A 21,644-nucleotide genomic window follows, 5' to 3' on the forward strand; every position below is an offset into this window, starting at 1 on the left:
ACTGAATGACTAAGGAGCTAACGGTGACCGTGATCATGTACTAGAATCGGCAGGTTAATTCTCAAGCAGAATTTTATTAATGATTTCACTTGGGAAAATATTATGACTTACAAGAAAGAAAAAGCCTATTAGACCAAAAATCCTTTTTTTTTTTTTGGTATTTATACTGTAGAAGTCCCACGGACAATTACTGGTTTGTAAAAGATCAAAATGAAGTCCAGGAGTTAGTTGGCCTCTGCAATTATAGAAATCATATTTATCCTTTGATCTTTCTCTTTTTAATTAAGAGGACTATTAAAGTAGTTGAGCCCTGAGCGGTTATGAGCTAGGTGATCATATCTTTTAATAAAGTGGGTTACTTTAGAATTTAAATCCCTGTTACTTATCTCTGCCGTCTTTATCCAGATGAAAATAGTGGGTGAAGACTCCAAATTTGAAAGGTTTTATTGTTCTCAGAGGAGAGCCTCCAGGCCATGCGTACTGGGTTATAGGAACCATTATGGAAGATTAAAAAGGAAATGTTTATCTTGTGAATGAAGGGTTAGAAACACTGAGATTGTAGCGGGTTAAAGGCTTGGTCAGATAGCCTTCAGGCAAAGGTTTTGAATGAGGGCTTGCCTGTGTGTCAGGGCTCAGTCTTTGGTAAGTATTGGTATTCATCAAGATTCAAGAGTTGCAGGCTCAAGGACTAACGGTTGGTACATTTTTAAGGGGCTCTAAATTATAAAAACCAAACAAAATTTAGACGAATATGCGTGTGGACCTTGCAGATCCTTTAGGTGTTAATTATCTGGCCTTCTGCTGAAAAAGTTTGCTGGCCCTGTGAGACTAACTCAGTGATTTTTTAGGTTCACAAAATTTCTTATGTTAACCTGTGTTTGATGTATTTAAAATCTATTTGATGACACCCTTTTTCATGCCTTCAGGCCATGAATATTGTCACATCCGTGCTGCTGCTTTATGCCAAAGAGGAGGAAGCCTTCTGGCTGCTGGTGGCTCTGTGTGAGCGCATGCTTCCTGATTACTACAACACCAGAGTTGTCGGTATGTTGGGGAGGTGGTTAACATGTTAACCCACGTCTCATCGCGAAGATGTTTCCAGAGCCAGGATACGGGCTAGAACACCGTTTCCAGTCACCCTTAGCCAAAAGAGTTTCAGACTACTCCAGTTTCCCAAAATGGGAATGAGGGGGCTTGAATTCATATGGATTGTACATAAAGGAGCCCCATGGAGCTCAAGAGAATATACATATATCACTGTTGGAGAAATTATTGTAGAAAACACTCAGTGTAGGTGTCACTATGGCACTGGGAACTGTACCAAACTCGTCAGATTTGACAAAAAATGTTTTCATGAAGCGGATGGAATCTGTGGACAGCAGAAGTATGTAAAAAAAAAAAAAAAAAAAGGGCATATAAAAATGTACCCCAAACTAAGTTCCTGCAGTATTTTTCAGAACTGATTTCATTGCAAGGCAAACCATGACTGTAAGCATTTAAACAAAGTATCGCTCTTACTCCTTATAATCCTCTTGAGTGTTAGACATTCCATTTCAGCAGGACAAGCTTTTTATTGCTAGTAGTAAAGTGTATGCTTTATGCTTCCCTCTTGTGCTCATTTCTAAGCCTTTTCACACTAATACGATTCACTGGGAAAATTCTCCAGAAATATCAGTAAGTTGATCATGAGTGTGTATGTACAACTGGAATGCTTTTTTTTTTTTTTAGAATTTTTTTCTTTTTTAAGTAATCTCTACATTCAACGTGGGCCTCGAGCTTAAAGCCCCGAGATCAGCAGTCTCATATTTACCGACCAAGCCAGCCAGGCACTGCTGGAATGCTTTTCAGTTTTAAAAACATGAATTCAAACAAACAAACAAACAAAGAGAAAAACCCCACAAAACTCATATGTGGGGATAGTTCATCCAGAAAAGCTACTTATTTTTTAAATAAGTTTGCCAAGAAATGGAGTCCTATATGTTTCATGCCTAACCACACAATGAGATCTTTCTAAACTGACTTTTCCAACAACCCTTATGGTTGTGTTATTGCCCTTTTGTGGTAGGGAAGCAGGGCAGGAAAACTGGAAGGAGAAGCACCCAGAACCAATCTGCTGACCGCTGTGTGTTGACACCTTGGTCTAGTAACATAGTAACTAGTGTCAGGGTAGCAGCAGAACTGTCAAGAGAAAGAGTCAAGTTGTCTTAGCGGCAGCTAGGAGCTCAACTGTCTTAACCAGGCCGATTGGTGGGGTCCCTCAAAAAGACGGTGTGGTGGGTTCACCCGTGGCCTTTTGTGCCCGCCCCTGCTGCAGGCGCACTGGTGGACCAGGGTGTCTTCGAGGAACTAGCACGAGACTATGTCCCCCAGCTGTATGACTGCATGCAGGACCTGGGCGTGATTTCTACCATCTCCCTGTCTTGGTTCCTCACGCTGTTTCTCAGCGTGATGCCCTTTGAGAGTGCAGTTGTGGTCGTGGACTGTTTCTTCTATGAAGGAATCAAGGTGATATTCCAGTTGGCCCTGGCTGTGCTGGATGCGAACGTGGACAAGCTGTTGAGTTGCAAGGACGACGGGGAGGCCATGACCGTTTTGGGAAGGTAACGGACAAAGCCTCACTTCGCTGTTATTGTTTTTAAAAGATTTTATTTATTTGAGAGAGAGAGCTTACGCAAGCAGAGGGAGGAGCAGAGAAAGAGGGACAGGCAGACTCCATGCGGAGCCTCAGGGCTTGATCTCATGACCCTGAGATCATGGCCTGAGCCAAAATCACGAGTCAGGAGCTGAACCGACTGAGCCACCAAGGTGTCCCCAAAGCCTCGCTTTGAAAACCACTTCTGGTTTCTTCTTAGAATTCACCCTCTGTCTTTCTCCTTGGTTTCCTGAGTCTTAATGGGCTTGATGGAAATCAGAGCACCAACTTTTGTCTGTGGCTGAGGATTTATTTTCATGCACTGCGTCTCCAGAAGAATTTCATTCTGTTCTTAAGGAAAGTCTAGTCTTTTCTAAAATGCTGAGTTTGTAGAACGTAGGCAGAGAACTGTAATGGGAGAATTCCTAACTAGCCTCTGGTGACTTCTGATTCATTTCTTTGTTCAGGTATTTAGACAGTGTGACCAACAAAGACAGCACACTGCCTCCCATCCCTCACCTCCACTCCCTGCTCAGTGATGACGTGGAGCCCTACCCTGAGGTAGACATCTTCAGACTCATCAGAACGTCTTATGAGGTGGGTTTCGTTTCCTGCCTGAGTGTCACAGTGCTCTCAGGGTACTGGGTGGGACTCTGCTGGATGTGTGGCACCCACTTCCATCGCTAACTACGGGTATACCTGCTTCCTTTCACCTTCGGAGAACCAATTGCCAAAGTGAACAGCTGCCTTCCAGCTGACAGCTTTGAGCTCCAGAGATGGGAACTGAATGGGAGCCTAGGACTCCTGCTGGGTCTCAGGCCGTAGAGCAGATGGCATGACAAGCTCTGACCTGGTCCTCTGCCTTGCCCACCCTGAAGCCGGACCAAGTAGCAGCTCAGATTCATCTCTGGGCGTACTGCGGAAAGGCTGTGGAGAGCAGGCATGGCGAGGTTGACCTGTGCACATCAATTCACTTCCTGTTCTCATGCCAAGTACGTAGGTCTTCTCTGAAGAAAACAAGCCAATTCTCTTGAGTCCAAGACACATGGAATAGTCTGTACCATCCTAGAAAAGAACAAGAGTCCTCGTGCTTCTCTAAAATTGCTTGGCCTCTGTGGGGGAGGAGGCCTTCTGGTTCACAATGACCCTGGATCTAGTTCTGATTTTCAGAACTAATGAGCTTCTAGGGGCGAAGGAGGCAGTGTTGTGTGCCCAGTGGCATTTGGTGCTATGGAGCCCCAAGGACTCAAGTGTCCATAACAGCTAATCATTTCTTCATTTCCTGATCCTTGGCTCGGAAAACTTTTATAGAAATGATCAGTAAGAAAGAGTGTGACTCTTCTGCTGAGCACACTCGGCCCTCACAGGTGTTTTGGAGCTGTGGGACAATTGTCAGCATTCCAACCAGGAACAGCCTGTATTAAGGGAGAAAGAGTGAGGGACAAGCTGAGGTCAAAAAAAGCCTCTCTTAAAGAGAATAAAAAATTGGGGGCTTTTGAAAATATTGGTATAGATTCAGAGATCTTTTCAGAAATATATGTCCTTTTACTCATAAAAGGGGCAAGACTGATCATTTATTATTTTTTTAAAAATTTTCATTGACGATACATATTAGAAACAAAACACTTTTTATATCTTTTAGAATCCTAAAAGTAATGCATGTTTATTTTTAAAAATGTAGAAACTGTGGAAAAATGGGGAAGAATAAACTTCATTCCATAAACTATATCATATTTTCCTTCAAGTATGTTCCTGTATTTGCAAAATACATTGAAAAAAATAAGCTTCTACTAAAAAGTGCTGTGAAACATCCTATTTTTCACTTAAAACATACCGTGAACACTCTCTAATATATTAAATATTAATTAAAGCCATAATTTTTAAAAAATTTAAATTCAATTAAATACAGTATTATTAGTTTCAGAGGCAGAGTTTGGTGATTCATCAGTCTTACATAATACCCAGTGCTCATTACATCACGTGCCCTCCCCGGTGTCCGTCACCCAGTTACCCCATACATTCACCCCCCTTCCCTCCAGCAACCCTCAGTTCATTTCCTGTGATTAAGAGTCTCTTATGACTTGTCTTCGTCTCTGGTTTTTTCTTGTTTCATTTTTTTCCCTCTCTTCCCCTATGATCCTCTGCCTTGTTTCTTAAATTGTGCATATCAGTGAGATCGTATGATAATTGTCTTTCTCTGACTGACTTTATTTCACTTAGCATAATACTCTCTAGTCCTATCTGCGTTGTTGCAAATGGCGAGATTTCATTTTTGATGGCTGAGTAGTATTCCATGATATATATATATATATATAGATATCTATATCTATATCTATCTATATATATATATATATCACATCACATCTTCTTTACTCATTCATCTGTTGATGGACATCTGGGCTCTTTCCTTCAGTTGTAAAGCCATAATTTTAGTAGATTATTAATATTCTGTTTTAATGAAGTACCAAAATTTATTTAACTGGTCACTTTTGTTGGACATTTATTTTGATTACTTCCAAATTTTCAGTATTTTATGGCAAACTTATATGGTATGATTATATATATATGTTATATTTTGATACATATTCTGTATTCTATATTCTATGATAAACTTGTTTGCAAATATCACATCTCTGATTATTTTCTTAGAGTCCATTCTAAGGAATAGATCTATAGCAATAGATCAAAAAGTATGAATTATTTCCAAGCTCCTAGTGTACACTGTCCAATTTCTATAAAGGTTATTCCAATTTGTATTTCCACCAGTGGAGATTAAGGATGGCTATTTCACTTCAGTCTCTCCAGAACTGGTTATTATCATAATACAATAAAGAAACATCATTGCCTCAGCACTTTTGGGTAATACCATGTTGGAAATTGTGGATGATTATTTTTCCAGAAAAAGAGCCCATGTGATTAAAGGCAATGGTTATTATCATAGCAGCGGGTTGTTTTTCTAAAGGCATCCCCTGGAACCTTTAATTGTTAAGAGATTTCTGGACCAAAGTCATAAATCTTAGTATGTGGAAACTCAGCTTTATTCTTGACAGCAGATACGCCAACAACATGCTGAGGTCAGCAACTGAGCCAATTTTAAGGGAAAGAGAAGAGAATGGAGGGAAGACCAAGGATTGGTTTTCACTTACATCCTCTCCGGATCCCTAATGGTGGCCCTTTGGTTGCCAAACATCCTGTCACAGGATACAGCAGCAGTTTCCTTCCTTTGCCTGGATAAACCCCTTTTATTTATAACAACACCTGTATTACCTGGTCTTTGAATGCATAATGACTGTTTTTTTTTTTTCTCTACTTCGCATCCCCACATTGCTCATAGGGTCTCTCATGGCTCCCCAGTTCCTTACAGTTCATCCTAAAGAGACCACCACAAACCCTTGCTTATCTCTCTTTTTCCCTCCTAACCATTAGATTGGTGGTTCTCAGTCTCACCTGTGCATTAAAATCACATTTTTTTTCAAAGTCAAGTGAATTCCCAAGTTCCATTCCAGACCTATTAAATCCATATCTTTGGCATGAGGCCTAAGAAATAAGTCTTTTTTGGAAGTTCCCCAGATGGTCCCAGTACCCGGTGAGGGTTGAGAATCCCTGCCCTACATGCAGAATGGGGCCACTCGTTGCGGAAGCTGTTGATAACCTGGTTTGAACTGAGGCACGACGCCAGTCCTCTGAGGCACGTGGTACATTTATTCCCGTGCTTCAGGATACTCAGCTAGGAAGACAGAAAAGTAGGAAAAACACTGAAAGTACTTTCGGCTTTGAGGTCTCGTCAAGGACTCCCCCGGTGGTTGGAGGTTGGTTAGGTATGGATCAGATTTCTCCCGATGAGATAACTTTATTCATAAATGTCTCATGGAGAAATTCTTGCTCATTTTAAGTTCTCCCGAGACCCTCCTGGAAGGAATTGTACAGTTTGAAAGGTAGCGTTATTCTTTGTGGGCCCCATGTGTGAGGCTCTGCAGTCGTCAGAGTTATACAGAAGTGAGACACAACGCCCCGCCTTCGGGGTTGACCCATAGACCAAGGTGACCCTCCTCACAGGCACAGGGGCACATGAATAACCTTACAGCAGACACACGACCACCCTGGAATTTCTTCATGTTCCAGACAACCCAACCCAGTGGGTCGAATCTGAGAAAAGCAGGGAAAGGATGTGGCTAATAAAACACAAGGAGGCGTTTGTGCCGGACATGTACTTACGGAAGTCCCAAATAGTGTGTTGAGCTTATTAATGATAACCACAAAAGTTATCTCTCACTGAAAGCCTACTTTGGGCAGGGTGCTGGGTGCTTCCCGGATAGCCCCACCAAGTAAATAGTAACCCATTTTTTTTTAATTAAAGATTTTTTTTATTTATGTGACAGAGAGAGATCACAAGTAGGCAGAGAGGTAGGCAGAGAGAGGGGGAAACAGGCTCCCTGCTGAGCAGAGAGCCTTATGTGGGGCTCAATCCCAGGACCCTGAGATCATGACCTGAGCCGAAGGCTTAACCCACTGAGCCACCCAGGTGCCCCAATAGTAATCCATTTTTAAGGTGAAAATGGAAGTTGAGAGACATTGAGTTAGTTTTTCCAGACCACACAGCTGGGAAGTGGCTCTCTAACATTAAAGCTAGAGCCCATGGGATTTGTCTGGATAGAACAGATCTGGAATTGTAAGGGTACATATGGTCATGAGGTCAGTTAGTCCAGGAGAGGCTGGCAAGTGGGGAGTCTTGAAACCACTGATTGATTTGCAAGGCACTGAACAGCCCCTTGGAAGCTGAGGAGAGTTTTTCTTCAAGGACATTAGTTCTGCTCCCCGTGCAATAAATTGGAGTGGGGAGACCTGAAGGAATAGGCTAGCAAAGAAGGTATTATAGTTGTGTCAGAGGGGGGAAACCCGGGAGATACAAGAAACACTGTTTGTCTATCCATTTGTTGAAAAAACATTTAAGATGTTAAAAGTGGTTATCTTATCCCAGGCCCTGAGCATACATTATCAACACCTGGTGTGAATATTTTTTCTTTCTTGATCTTTAATGTATAGAAGTTTTCCAGCACAGTAGAAATCCCAAGGTTAACCCGATGTATTTCTATAACCCATCACACGGTCTAACAGTTAATCAACATTTTTCTGACCTCTCTCATCTAAGTCACTTTTTTTTTTTTTCTGGAGTGTTTTCAAGCAAACTCTAGACAGTATACTATTTTACTTGTAGACCCTTCTTTAGGTATCTCCAACGGGAAGGATTTGGGCCTTTATTGCTAATGCCTGGCTTTGACTTCCAAGTTTAATTCTTTTTTTTCCTCCAAGTTTAATTCTTTTTTTTTTTTAAAGATTTTTATTTATTTATTTGACAGAGAGCACAAGTAGGCAGAGAGGCAGGCAGAGGGAACGGGAGAAGTAGGCTCCCCGCTGAGCAGGGAGCCCCATGCCGGGCTCTATCCCAGGACCCTGGGACCCTGACCTGAGCCGAAGGCAGAGGCTTAACCAATTGAGCCACCCAGGTGCCCCCCAAGTTTAATTCTTAAAAGGCTATTCATCCCTCAAAAAAATAGCTAAATTAGTTAGTACCAGTTGTTAATGAAACCTAAGCTATTACATTAGTGCATTTTGCCTGATCTATAGATAGATGCCTTTTTTCTTGTGCGTTTGCCAACATTCCTAGGAGTAATAACAGCTACCATATAATAGTTGTTTTGCCTGTGTAACTCACAGACTCCTTACCCAACCCAAAGAGGTAGAAATAATTTTCTCTCCTTTGCTGATAAGGAAGCTGAGTCTCATCAGTTTTCATGAAACTTCTGTGGAATGTGAGACTTGCCTCCCTATCTGATCATGACATTGTAGCCTCGCTATGATACCCAGCTGTCAGAAGCTGTCTCCTTTATAGAAGCCGAAGTTTGTATTAACAGACTTGTGGATTTGGGAGTTTTGTTTTGTTTTTTAGAGTGGGAGAGGGAGTGTGGGGGAGAGGGAGAGGAAGAGGAAGAGAGAGAATCTTAAGCGGGGTCCACGCCCAGTGCAGAGCCTGACGAGGGGCTCCCTCTCATGACCCTGAGATCACAACCTGAGCCAAAATCAAGAGTCAGACACTTAACGGACTGAGCCACCAGGCGCCCCAATGGTGTATTTTTTTAAAAAGATTTTATTTATTTATTTGACAGAGATCACAAGTAGGCAGAGAGGCAGGCAGAGAGAGAGGAGGAAGCAGGCTCCCTGCTGAGCAGAGAGCCCGACGCAGGGCTCGATCCCAGGACCCTGGGATCATGACCTGAGCTGAAGGCAGAGGCCTTAACCCACTGAGCCACTCAGGCGCCCCTGGTGTATTTTTTAAAGAAGATGCTCTAGAGCAGGTGGCAAGGTCCCATAACTGTGCACGTGGGCAGACACCCAAGTGGGCAGCAGGTGAAGGAGTGGGGAAAAGTGGCCTTGGGGTGCTAGGTAGTGAAGGCCTGCTTGGCGGTGGGGCAGTCTCTCTACCCCTGGAGATGAGGAGCCATGGTTGCCGGAACCTCTGATTTTTCAAGAGAACTCAGAGGTCATGATTTTATTTGAATTGTCCTAATTTTCAAAATACTCTCTTTGCCAAACATGCCACGATCTCTCTAGCCTACTGGCTGCCTCTTTATACCTTCTACAACTTTTAAAATAAATTTGGGACACCTGGGTGGCTCGGTTGGTTAAGCGTCTCAGCATGGAACCTGCTTGTCTCTCTTCCTGCCACTGTCCCTGCTTGTGCTCTCTCCTTCTCTGTCGGACAAATAAATAAATAAAATCTTCTGAAAATTAAATCCATTCATTCGTTCATTCATTCTAGGTAAATATATAGTGGTAAAGGGCATTCTGCTTTCCCTTTTCCATGCCCTATCAGAATCGATGATCACAAGACTGAGAGTCAGGATGTATTTTTCTGCCCATTTTGCAGATGATAGAACTCAGAGAGGTTAAGTAGCTTGTCCAACGCTTCCCGGTATGTTGGAGCTGAGATTCAGATCCCAGTCCTGTTTGTCTCTACTGCTCTCGTCGCTTCTTACATTTTAACTAGCAGGCTCAAGCTAGCTGATAATCAATCAGTTCACCTGAGCTATTTTACAATGAAGCTGACCAAAGTGTTTTTTTCTACAAACTTTTTCTCGTATGACCATGGCTTGTCTAAGCCTTTCTGCTAGGCAGAGATCTCGAGAGAGTTAGTACCTTGAGGAGCACAGATTTGGTTATAAAATAAGGCCCTGCTTTCTGACAAGGCGTGACGAAGGTGTTGCATGGCTATGAATACTGCCCCGAGCTGAGAGTGCTTTAAAGGTCAGAGGACTTGGAGAGGCAACCCATTCAGCAAACATGCGACTCCAAGAAGCAAAGTGTTCACACTGACGTCGTATCCTGATTCCTCCTTATCTTCCTCCTCATCCTTCTCTTTCCTCCACCTGAATACCACTGCCCCACCCAATACACACATGCACGGGACAGACAGATGCCACCACCCCAGAAGAAGGCAAGGGAGCAGTTTGGGGGAAGTACTCCTTTAGCTGTTTGAGAATCTATCACCCATGCCTTGGTCCCAGCCTCGCACAATTTCACGCTGTTTTTTGAGGCTCACATCCCATCTGTTCCTCCTCTCACCTCCAACCCACTCTTCCAAAGCAAAGCCTCACTCACCTAGACGTTTGGAGATTTCGGACCAAAGAAGGGACCCTCAGGTGCGAATGGGGTTCAGTCCTTTGGCTAATCCCAGGAAAATAAGTACCCATAAATTAAGAAACATTGAAGAGGCACTTTTGAGCATAGTTTCAATGAAATACTCTTACATAAAAACAAAAGCTGTTTTGGAAATGATGCTACCTTTTTGTTTCCGTAAATTTCCCTGTGGTAGGCAGATGTGTTCAGATCCTTCCGTGGACTTACAGCCCGAACTAGGTTTTGTGTTTGTTTGTTTTGTTTTTTGTTTCTCGTGGGGGTTTTTTGGTTGTTTTGTTTTGGTTTGGTTTTAGGCTGCGCATTTGAATATTTCTAGCCCTCTCTGGAGGATTTAGAAAGGTGGAGCCTAGGGATGCCTGGGTGGCTCAGCGGGTTAAGCCTCTGCCTTTGGCTCAGGTCATGATCCCTGGGTCCTGGGATCGAGTCCTGCATCGGGCTTCTTGCTCGGCGGGGAGCCTGCTTCCCCCTCTCTCTTTGCCTGCCTCTCTGCCTACTTGTGATCTCTTTCTCTCCCTCTCTCTCTCTGATAAATAAATAAATACAATCTCTAAAAAAAAAAAAAAAAGGATGGAAAAAGAAAGAAGGAAAAAAAAGAAAGGAAGGAAAAAAAAAAAGGAAGGAAAAAGAAACTCCACCTATTGAAGTTGGTGGAGACTGGGCCTTGTGGTCTCTTTCTCAAATCTGTCTCTGTTCTCCATCATCCCTTTCTTCCCAGCAACGCAAGGGAAAGCTTGGAGGGATGAAGGAAGTCACAGGGAAGGCGAAGGGAGCTCTTGTCTGCTCAGGAACCATGGTGGGGCCGGGAAACACCAGAGAACGTGAACTGGGAACTTAAGACAAACTGGTCCCCACATCATTCCTTTATCTGAGCCACTTGCTCCTTGTCCCAAGTCTGTGCAGCGAGAGTGGGAACGTGTGCATACAAGAGGGGTGAAGTGGAATGAAATGATAAAGGGCCAAATGCCTAGCTGTTAGCCGGTCTAGGCAACCCTGGGGGAGTGGGGCAACGCGGCAAAAAGAAGAAGCTCTGCCTGCATTGAAGATGCCTCTCAGCTCATGAAGACATTAGAAATTCGATTGGAAGGTTAGAAACAGGCTACAGAAATATTTGGATAAAAATTGAGTGGGAGAAGAGATGTACATGAGACGGATTATTTTGTTTAGTGTCTAAAGAAGAGTAGATTTTTAGAAAAAATAAAATAATTTTAGGTTCCTTCACCCTCATCACTAAATTCTATCTGCTAGAAAAGGATCGTTACATTAGTGAATTAGTTCTTTTCACGGAACTGAAACGTGCCATGTCTGGGAGAGAGTATTACACCCGGGCCCTTGTTTCCGGTAATGGGGAATGTTGGCTCCAGGATCTACCAAGCCACCTTTTGTTTGCCCTGTCTTTCACATTTCTTTCTGTCAGAGCCCCTGCAAAAGGTGGGAGAGAAAGGGGGAGGAGGGAAGAGAGAGGGACCCAGTCATTCTCATTGCGCATTTCCTTGAGACACCCTCCAGAAATAGCCAGTCAGGAACTTGGAGTCGTGGTTTCCTTTTAGGTTGGGGCTGTTTGCTTCAGATGGAAGAGTCCTTTTATTTCCATTGTGTTCCGTCTGCGGCCAGTCCCAGAGAGAGGGTCCTGCCTACCAAACAGCGGGATCCATTTCTAGTTGAGGAACAACTAGATCTAGTTCATTAAATGTACATATATAGGGCTCTTTGAAGGTCAGGCTTGGGAGGAAATAATTCTTTCTCAAGCAATCTGCAAAGATTATCAAGTCAGTGTTTAATATTAGTTACTATTAATGGTTACTTTATTTTTTAAATTTGTTTTTTATTTTATTTTTAAAGATTTTATTTATTTATTTATTATTTATAAGAGTGAGAGCATGAGCAGAGGGTGGGGCAGAGGGAGAGGGAGAAGCAGACTCCCCGCTGAGCAGGAAACCCAACTCGGGACTCAATCTCAGAACCGTGAGATCACAACCTGAGCTGAAGGCAGATGCGTAACCAACTGAGCCACCCAGGTGTCCCTATGTTGGTACTTTAATACATCTATATTGGTACTTAATACATCTGTCCCTAACAGCTGTTGTACAGGATAGTTTGGGGATCTCATTTTATAGAGTAACATGCTGAGGTTCAAAGGACCCAACTGGATTATGTAGAGTCACAACAACTAATTAGTCAAAGAACATGAATCTGAATCAGATTTTGTATAGCTCCAAAAATCTATGTTCTGATCTATGCAGAAACAGGGAAGAACTTACCGTCGGAGAGAATGGTAGGTGGTGGAGTTATGGACCTGGTGTCTGGGCCTCAGACTTGTGGCTCAGCCCCTATGGCACTCTGGGTCACTTATTTAACCTGTGTGAACTTTGGTTTTCCCATCTGTAAAATGGAAATGACAGTACCAACTCACAATGTTATGGTAAGGAGCCCATGACATGGCCTATAATGGCTCTGCTAGTTGTAGGTATAATAAAATTGAGTTACCTTCTGTCTCACAACTATGTTTTCTCGTTGTTAATCATAGGCGTACTATGGCCCCGTTTGAAGTAACCCCAGCTCTCTGTCGTTAGCATGTACGTTTCAGTGAACACTTTACCGGCTCTGTAGACGGGCGAGTTAATAGTTTCTGTTAAACTTGTGATTGCTTGTCTCTGAAATGGGAGAAGGAAAGCGCTTTTTTCCTGGTATTATCATGGGCATTCAATGTATTCAGCGACTATTTGTCAAACACTAAATCAGCCCTGTCCTCCGCTCCAGGGGACACAGCGTCTGCTCTCATTTAGTGAGCAGGGGTCGGGGGGAGCGCGGTATAGGTATAAGAAGTAAAAACCAAACATAAGGTCAAGTGATAAGTTAAAGGAGAAGCACAGCAGAGTAAAAGGTAGACGTGCTGTTTCTCTGAAGGTTTGTTCTGGTAAAGTGATATTTAGCCAGGATCCAAATGATGTGGGGAAGTAAGCCCATGGATTGCATGTGCCGGGTCGAGGGGTCAGACAGCCCCCAGACCCTGGCTGGCAAGGGAGCCTGCATGACATGTTTGTGGAGCAGCAGGAGCCGCTGTGCCTGGAGGAAGGAGCAAAGGGCTGGTGGCAGGTGACCAGAGAGGTAGCTGCTGAAGCAGGGAGAGCGTGTGGGGCTTGTCAGCCTTGGTGAAGACTTGGATCCAACCTGCTATAAAGCACCTGGTGTTTTCAGCAAAATAGTGTCATCAGACACAGGCTTTAGACAGAACAATCTTACTTATGGAAGAAATAGAAAGGTGCAAGGCTTCGAGGGAGCAAGGTCAGTTCGGAGGCTATGGTAAGAGCAAGAGAGGCTTAGACTAGCGTGGTGACAGGAGACGGGGTCAGCAGTGACGGGAGTCCCAGGGAGTAAGTGCTGATAGAAGAGGTCTAAAGACAAAATCCTGGAGCTCCCTAGGGTTTAGAGAGGGGGAAGTTGTGCAGAGGAGACAGAAGAAGTAGCCAGTGAGGAATGAGGATCACCCGGAGGATGGGATTAAGTGGAATTAAGACAGAACCATAAACTTTGCCAGGCACTCTAAGAAGCAGCTCGTATGTGTTAGATCTTGTATTACTTGGAATGCAGACTAGGCATTTGTAACAACCAACTCCAAAATAGAGTTAAACAGGATAGAAATTTGTCTCTCACTTTCAGTCCGCATAGGTGGCTCAGGGCTGGTGCGCAGCTCAGTGGTATCAGGGACCCAGGCTTTTTCTTATTCACTCTTAAGAAATGTCTTATCCCCACAGGAAGGAGATAGGGTGGGTGTGCTCCGCTCCTTTCATGGGGCCTTGTCCATGAAGTTCCTACTCACATCCTATTAGCCAGGATCTAGTCACCTGGCCACAAGCCACAGGGGAAGCTGGGAAATACAGTCTCTCCCTGAAGATCTGGGTAGTTACCGAAATTTTGAACTATATACATGAAGGGAGAACAGATTGGGGAGACAACTGCCAGTCTGTGTGACAACCATTAGGTTTGTCTCACAATTGCGATGGCTAGATAACGCCAGCCCTCATTTCATAATTTCAAAAATGCAGCACTCTCTCTACTGATGTATCCTTAAACTCAATGGTAATTTCTCAACTCCCTGATTATCACTCACTTTTCAGATTGATCCATCATGTTCTGTCCTAAAATGTTACACCATAACTTCAAAGCTGCTCTTTCACTTAGAAATAATTATAGATTCAAGGGAGGTAACAAAGAATTGTACAAAGAAGTCATGAGCACTTTTCCCCCAGCTCCCACCACCACCCCCGCCCCAGTGCTAACAACCCAAACAACCTTATTCAGATCTCACCAGTTACATATGCATGTGTGTGTGTTTGTGTGTGTGTGTGTGTGTGTGTGTGTGTGTGTGTGTGTAGCTCTATGCAGTTTTGTCATGTGCATAGCCTTGCTTAACAACCACAATAGTCAAGATACTCAAGTATGCTCAAGTGTACCATCACCACAAGACTCTCTCATATTACCCTTTATAGCCTCATCCACCCTTCCCTCACCCTATTGCTAATCCTGGCACACATTAATTTATTCTGTCTCTCTATAATAATGTTATTTCATGATTATTACATAAACAAAATACATGATATGTAGTCTTTTGAGATGTCTTTTTTCTTCATTATAATTTCTATGAGGTTCATCCTAGTTATTTTGTATAAAATACTTGTGGGTTTTTTTTTTTTTAAATCCTATTTCTTGGGTTGGATTCTGTGGTACGGATGTCCATAGGCCTGTGCTTAAACCCTCTGTTTAACATAGTCCTATAACTGCTACCCACATCAATCCGAGCATCCTAGAAATGCCCTTTGTGTCCTCTTCCTGTCACCATCCATCCATCCAAAGTCAGTAATTCTCCTGACTTTTAATACTGTAGGCTAATTGTGTTTGCATTTGAACATCCTTCACAAATGTATAATTCCATTTCGGTTGAATGAGCTCTTTGGGTTCTGGTTTATTTTGCTTAACATTATGATTGTGAGGTTTATCCAAATGGCTCATTTTCATTGCTGTGTAGTAATCTATTGTGTGATAATGCCACAATTTATTTATCTGCTCTGCTGTTAACAAGCATTTTAGTACTCACTTGCTTTTGGCTAACAGTGGCATTGTGAATATTCCAGCATATATCTTTGGTAAAAACATATATACTTTTGCGGGGAGGTACTTAGGAATTGGTGTGTCGTAGGTATATCTATCTACTCAGATTTAGTAGATACTGCAGACAGATTTCCCAAATGGTTGTACCAACTGATACTCTGAGCGGCAACATATGAGGGCTTTGGTTGTACCATAACCTTGTCAACACTTGATATTATCTGTCAACTTTTTCTTTATCCATCCAGTGTGTTGAACCATGGCAGCCATTCCTTCCATTGGTAACGCTTCATGCTTTAAGCAGAACTTCTTTGTTTTTCTTTTGCACCACTAGTAGATAGAAAATTTTGTATATTCTTTCTCAGTCTTCAGATTGAAAGGCTCGGTGGCTTTTGAAGTTTCATTCAACAAACATTCAGGTCATAGGAGGCATTTTGGGGTTTGGAAAGGTAGCTAGCCCACAGTGTCTGCCATCCAGAGGTAATGTGGGTTTCTGAATGAGGACAAATGCTACTGAGCTGGAGAACAGGAACAGGGAACCTCACACAAACATTTCTTCTGACCTCCCAGGCTAATAGCAAGCCTCAGATACTTCCTTTGTTCTTGTCAAGAAAATTCTTCCTTTGGAGCATTTTTTTCTTACACAAATGGCCCTTGTAGGCTTATTTAACCTTTTCTTCCCTATTAAGTGCTGTTGATTTGAGCAAGACCCATTTGACTTTGATATGTATTTAAGTTAAGAAGCATGAGGATTTCCTGTTATTTACTTTGGTTGCTCAATTGTTTTTTAAATAAATTGTTTTTAAAATAAATGAAGGTATGGTCTAGGATGCCTGTCCTTTCACAAGAAATGTCTTCTCTGTATCTGGATTATGTCTCCATAAATCCTCCAGATATGATACTATGTACTTTGGCGGATTTCTCAGAAACACCACTATTGCTCCTTTCTAGAAATTTGGAACCATCCGGGCAGATTTGATTGAGCAGATGAGATTCAAACAGAGACTGAAGGTGATCCAGACACTGGAGGATACTACGAAACGGAATGTGGTAAGTCCTTTGAAAAACAGCAGGTGCCCTTCTCGCTCCATAAACTCCTGCTGGACAGACTGAGATGGTTTAAAAGAAGAAAATCAGAACTTTTCCAATATAATATCTTTGAAATCGTGTGATTCATTGTGTCTACCTTCTTATAGGTCCGAACAATTGTGACGGAAACTTCCTTTACCATTGATGAGCTGGAAGAACTCTATACTCTTTTCAAGGTGAGTTTCAAAGCAAATCCATGTACAGCCAGGGGAATGAAAGAGTTCACTTTAATGATTCAGTTAGTTCTAGGTTTTTCTGTTAAATTGATAAGGGATAGCGTGAAGATCAGAATGCATAAATATGTAGAGCTGAGAGTATAAGAACGGAATGCTTAGTATGAGAAGTAAACATATTCTTATCAGTCATTTAAGCCAATGTGGTAGCTCTGTTCCACTCCATGTAATATTTTAGCTGTTTCCTTGGACTTGACCAAAAAGGGTATTACTTTATAATACTCATGGGAATGACGGCAATTGAGTTTAAATGCTGCCTGAAATTATTGGAAATGGTGATTTTTTTATTTTAAGCTGTATTAAAGCACCTTTAGAGCTTTCCTATCTTAAGCTATGTTAAAGCACACTGAAAAAGAACTATGTAGCTAGAGTCAGAATAAGGCTGTACAACCGTCGAAGGAAAAGCTGGTTGGTTAAATTTCTGTGGTTTTCATTCTATAATTCAGTCCATACCAATCTTAGTCCTGAATGACAAAAACATTTTATTAGTAAATAATACAAAGTAGATTTTTTTTTTCTTCTAGAAAAAAATACTTTTGTCCTAACTATCATTATCAACCTCATAGGCAAAAATGTGTCAGTGAGCAGGAGAAAACTTTTAAAAAGATGTCTTTTATGCTGATGCCATGTTTATCCTGATTTCTAATTGGGCAGCTTCTTTTTTGTAGTGCCTTTTACTGCCGGAGCTAAACTTGACTGTTTGGAAGACTGCAAAGATAGCAGGAAGCATACAACAACAAAGATCTGGGTTGAATACTAATAGCTCTTAGAATCAGAGGGTGTGATAGCTGAGAATGTTTTTGCTAATATTTCTGCTTACTTGTTAGCTACTGAAGAGCACCTCTCCTTTATTTTATATTTTCATCATTTTTTAAAATATTTTATTTATTTGTCAGAGAGAGAGAGAGGGAGCACAAACAGGGGCAGGTGCAGAGGGAGAAGCAGGCTCCCCACTGAGCAGGAAGCCTGATGCGGGGCTCAATCCCAGGACCCTGGGATCATGACCTGAGCTGAAGGCAGACGCTTAACTGACTGAGCCACCCAGGCGCCCCACCACTATTTTATTTCTTCTTGTTTCACTGGTGCCTACTGTAGTGTTTCTGCCTGGCAGGTGCTCTGAACATGTGTGTTGAATAGATAAATGAGTGATCAGTTACTCATCTAGCATAATCTCTGCTTGTTTCTGATGCGGGTGCAAAGAGATTGAGGTCTCACAGCTGGTTAGTGATGCCCGTCGTGTAGCCCGGCAGTGTGACCGGCAGCGTGGACCCCACCCCCTCCCCCACCAGCCTCCATTTGGCACTTGGTGATGAAATCTTTCTAGTGTGCGAGCCCACTCAAATTTTATCCATACACCGTAACTAACTGCTCAGTATAAGCAGGTCATACCTAAGAAAGGGTCCCTCTTGGTTTCACAAAGGAAAAATGCAATGAGCCAACCTGGATCAAAACAAAAAGATACAAGGATCCAGTTAAGATCAGATTTTAAAGGTATGCTGAGGACCAGAAGAAATGTGCTTGGCGGGGTGGTAGGGGATAGAGCTGGGCTTTGGGGTGAGTGAACAGAAGTGGGAGTAGCAGCTGGAGGCAGCAAGACTATGAACAGGTGACCGGAAGGACATTGACATTAGAAAGGAGGCTGCCCTTGGGGGACGCCCGGGAAAGGACGATGAGGCCGGTTGTGTGCAAGTCCCAGATGTGGAGTTTGCTGAAGCCATGACTTCTTACCTGGGCACTCCTGCACCGTCTGGTCTGCGCACTGTCAGGTATCAGGTGTGTCCTGTGGACCCTGAGGATATGCCTGAAAAAAAACACACTGTCCTGAGACTCCAAAGCCCTGCCCTAAGCCTGTGTTCACAAACAGGAGTTCCCCAAATCTGCCCAGCTCCCCAAGAAAGAATCCAAGACTCGGGGTCGGGGCTGGGAAGGAGCCTAGATACTGTGGAACCCAAGATAAAAACTTCAGTTACTGACTCTCTTTTGAATCTTCGAAACACTTTAATTGGCCTTAAATCACTAGAACAAACACTGAGGCATCGGTATTCATCAGACCCTCTGCCAGTCTCTTTAGTCCTTCATACAGCTAGTTTCTGGGGTCGAGTAGAGGGTTTTCTGCAGATAGAAAGGAAAGATGCAGTCCTTTCCTGAGGAGCTCAGAAACTTGGCAAGCCACTAAGCCTACACCTGCAACTAATGTAACATTGTGTGTTAACTATACTAAAATTTAAAAAAATAATAAAAAACTAAAAAGTTAAACTTGGAGGAAAAAGGTGCAAAGGCTGCCACCTTGAGGCACGTTTGATGGAAAATGTAGTTCAAGGCCCCTTTGCCCTAGTTTATCTCGAACTCTCTAAATACGTCCTTTGGTTCTTTTTGGACGTCCATGTCCCTGGTCTCCACATGACAGAGTATGGAGACAATCAAGGAACAGGCTCGTATTCTTCTGATGGTTGGGAGCACCGTGAAAGTGCCTGGACCCACATTCAAGCCTGGTTGTAGAGTAACTTGAATGCTTTAGTTAGAAGGAAATGTTCTGGGCAACCTTTATCCATAGCTCAGGTAAAGAGGACCCCTGGGGAGGGGGGATCACCAACCACCACCCCCCCCAACAGAGGGCTCTCAGGAATCCCCTTCCAGCTCAATCCTTGCGGCCTCTCTGATGGCCTCTCTGATCTCAGCTTGGCCTCCCTCTGACTGCCCGCCCTCTGACCTCACCACCAGGAATGCAGTCCCCAAGCCCTGGTGAAATCTGACCGCTTCCTTCATTCTCCAGAGGCTCCGTTGAGGGAACCTTGTGGAAACCTGGCTTTGGCTCTGCTTCCCACCTCTCCTCCTTCCTCTCTTGCCTACTCCCACTTCTCTCTCTTTTAGTTCATTAGCTGTGATTCCCAGTAAACAATTGTGAGGCTTTGCTGCTTTCAAAGTGAGGGCAAAATCAAAGTACCACACACAACGACTGATTCCCCCTTACACAATTCCCAGGCAAGGGGGAAAGATTGGATTTGAAAGTGCTTTTTTTCTATTGCAATATTTATACGTTACTGTTGTGAAATAATCAGATAGTACAATAGGGAATAAGGTAAAAATTAAGTCTTCCTTTTCATGCCCCTCCCATCTCTCCCATCTACCATCCAGAGCTAACTGGAAATGTCAAGGGAGGGGTATCCTTCTGGGCTTTTCTGTTACGAATTTTATCTCTGTGGTCTTCCTAGAATGGGTACATATATCTACCAGATTTAATACGACTTCATGAATAAGAGGCTGCCTTGTTTCCAAGGACAGAAACAGGAAGCTCTTTGTTTTTTCCAGAGGTCTATTCTCCTTACCCTGGTGGTTCCTACTCATAATTTTTCTAGAGCTCTTTTCAGATGTGCCCAATAAGAAGACAACATATTTGTAGCTTGAGTACTGTGACTATGCTATTTATGTCACTTCGGTGACCAAGACTCAGGGGGTGCATGAGACAGTGAACTAGGAATTCAGAAACCCCCAATATCATCATGCTTCTGCTCTGAGGATTGAGTTGACCTTCTGAGACCCACTCAGCCTCCGGGCTTCCTCATCCTCACCTAGAAAATATGGTGGTCTGATTAAATTACAGAACCTTTTCACGTTAACATTCTATCTAACTTTTTTTTTTTAAGATTTTATTTATTTATTTGAGAGAGAGGCAGTGAGAGAGAGCATGAGCGAGGAGAAGGTCAGAGGGAGAAGCAGACTCCGCATGGAGCTGGGAGCCCGATGCGGGACTCGATCCCGGGACTCCGGGATCATGACCTGAGCCGAAGGCAGTCATCCAACCAACTGAGCCACCCAGGCGTCCCAAACTTTTTTAAATAACAAAATTCTGTGTATTTTCGCAGGAGTTATTTTTTTTTAATGCTTGTGAGTGTGTGTGTGAGGGGGAGAAACAGTGATGTGGGGTGGGCGGGGTGGTCCCTTTCTTCACCTGCCTCCAGGAATGGAACTGGACCTTCCATACCAGATGTAAGCTGCAGAGGGGGTCCACGTGGAGTTAGTAGGGTGGTTGGGCGGAGATCTGTGTAGAGCAAGGAGAAGACAAGGAGCCCTGACACCAGAACTCCATGCCCCAGGAGATGCACACGGGTTGGCTGGTTGACCGAAAGCCCTTTTGCAAACGTCAGGCAGGGCCTTTTCTTCCTGTTACTTGCTATGAGATCGCAACCCCAGCAATCCTCCTGTTCTTTCCTTTTCCAGGCGGAGCATCTCACCAGCTGCTACTGGGGCGGGAGCAGCAATGCACTGGACCGGCACGACCCCAGCCTGCCTTACCTTGAACAATATCGCATTGACTTTGAGCAGTTCAAGGGGATGTTTGCTCTCCTCTTTCCCTGGGCCTGTGGAACTCACTCAGAAGTGCTGGCCTCCCGCCTGTTCCAGTTGTTAGATGAAAATGGAGACTCTCTGATAAACTTCCGAGAATTTGTCTCTGGACTAAGTAAGCAGTGACATTTTTGCATGACTTTGGAGGGGACCCATGGGGCAGGAACACCTGTTCCACTGCTGGTGGCTCTTGGAGCTGCCCTCAGGACCCCAGCCCCACGTTGCCTCCAAAGATTGGGTTTCTAGGACAAAGGAACACATTTTAAGGTTTGCAAACTGCCAGTGTTGTTTTCTGTTGTTTTTTTGTTTTGTTTTTTTAATTATTTATTTGACAGAGATTGCACAGGCAGTGGGAACAGCAGGCAGAGGGAGAGAGAGAGAAGGAGGCTCCCTACTGAGTAAGGAGCCTGATGGGATCCAGGGACCCTGGGATCATGACCTGAGCCAAAGGCAGCCGCTTAACCGACTGAGGCACCCAGGCATCCCTGCCTCTTTATTTATTTATTTATTTTAGATTTTATTTACTAGAGCGTGCACACATGCACCCA

The 21,644-nt window shown here is 43.4% G+C and overlaps 1 protein-coding gene across 1 annotated transcript in view; it reads left to right on the forward strand.

The window, feature by feature from the left end:
- TBC1D9 (TBC1 domain family member 9) overlaps positions 1 to 21,644 on the forward strand; it is a 120,857-nt gene that overhangs the window by 86,203 nt on the left and 13,010 nt on the right. Inside the window, exons 11-16 of the mRNA XM_032857195.1 lie at positions 927 to 1,044; positions 2,315 to 2,600; positions 3,100 to 3,229; positions 16,382 to 16,480; positions 16,627 to 16,695; positions 20,971 to 21,211. Of these exons, the coding sequence (XP_032713086.1) occupies positions 927 to 1,044; positions 2,315 to 2,600; positions 3,100 to 3,229; positions 16,382 to 16,480; positions 16,627 to 16,695; positions 20,971 to 21,211 (943 nt within the window). The remainder of the gene's footprint in view (positions 1 to 926; positions 1,045 to 2,314; positions 2,601 to 3,099; positions 3,230 to 16,381; positions 16,481 to 16,626; positions 16,696 to 20,970; positions 21,212 to 21,644) is intronic.

Source organism: Lontra canadensis, unplaced genomic scaffold (assembly GCF_010015895.1).
Source record: "Lontra canadensis isolate GAN:19392208 unplaced genomic scaffold, GSC_riverotter_1.0 scaffold1, whole genome shotgun sequence".
Lineage (NCBI taxonomy): Eukaryota > Metazoa > Chordata > Mammalia > Carnivora > Mustelidae > Lontra > Lontra canadensis.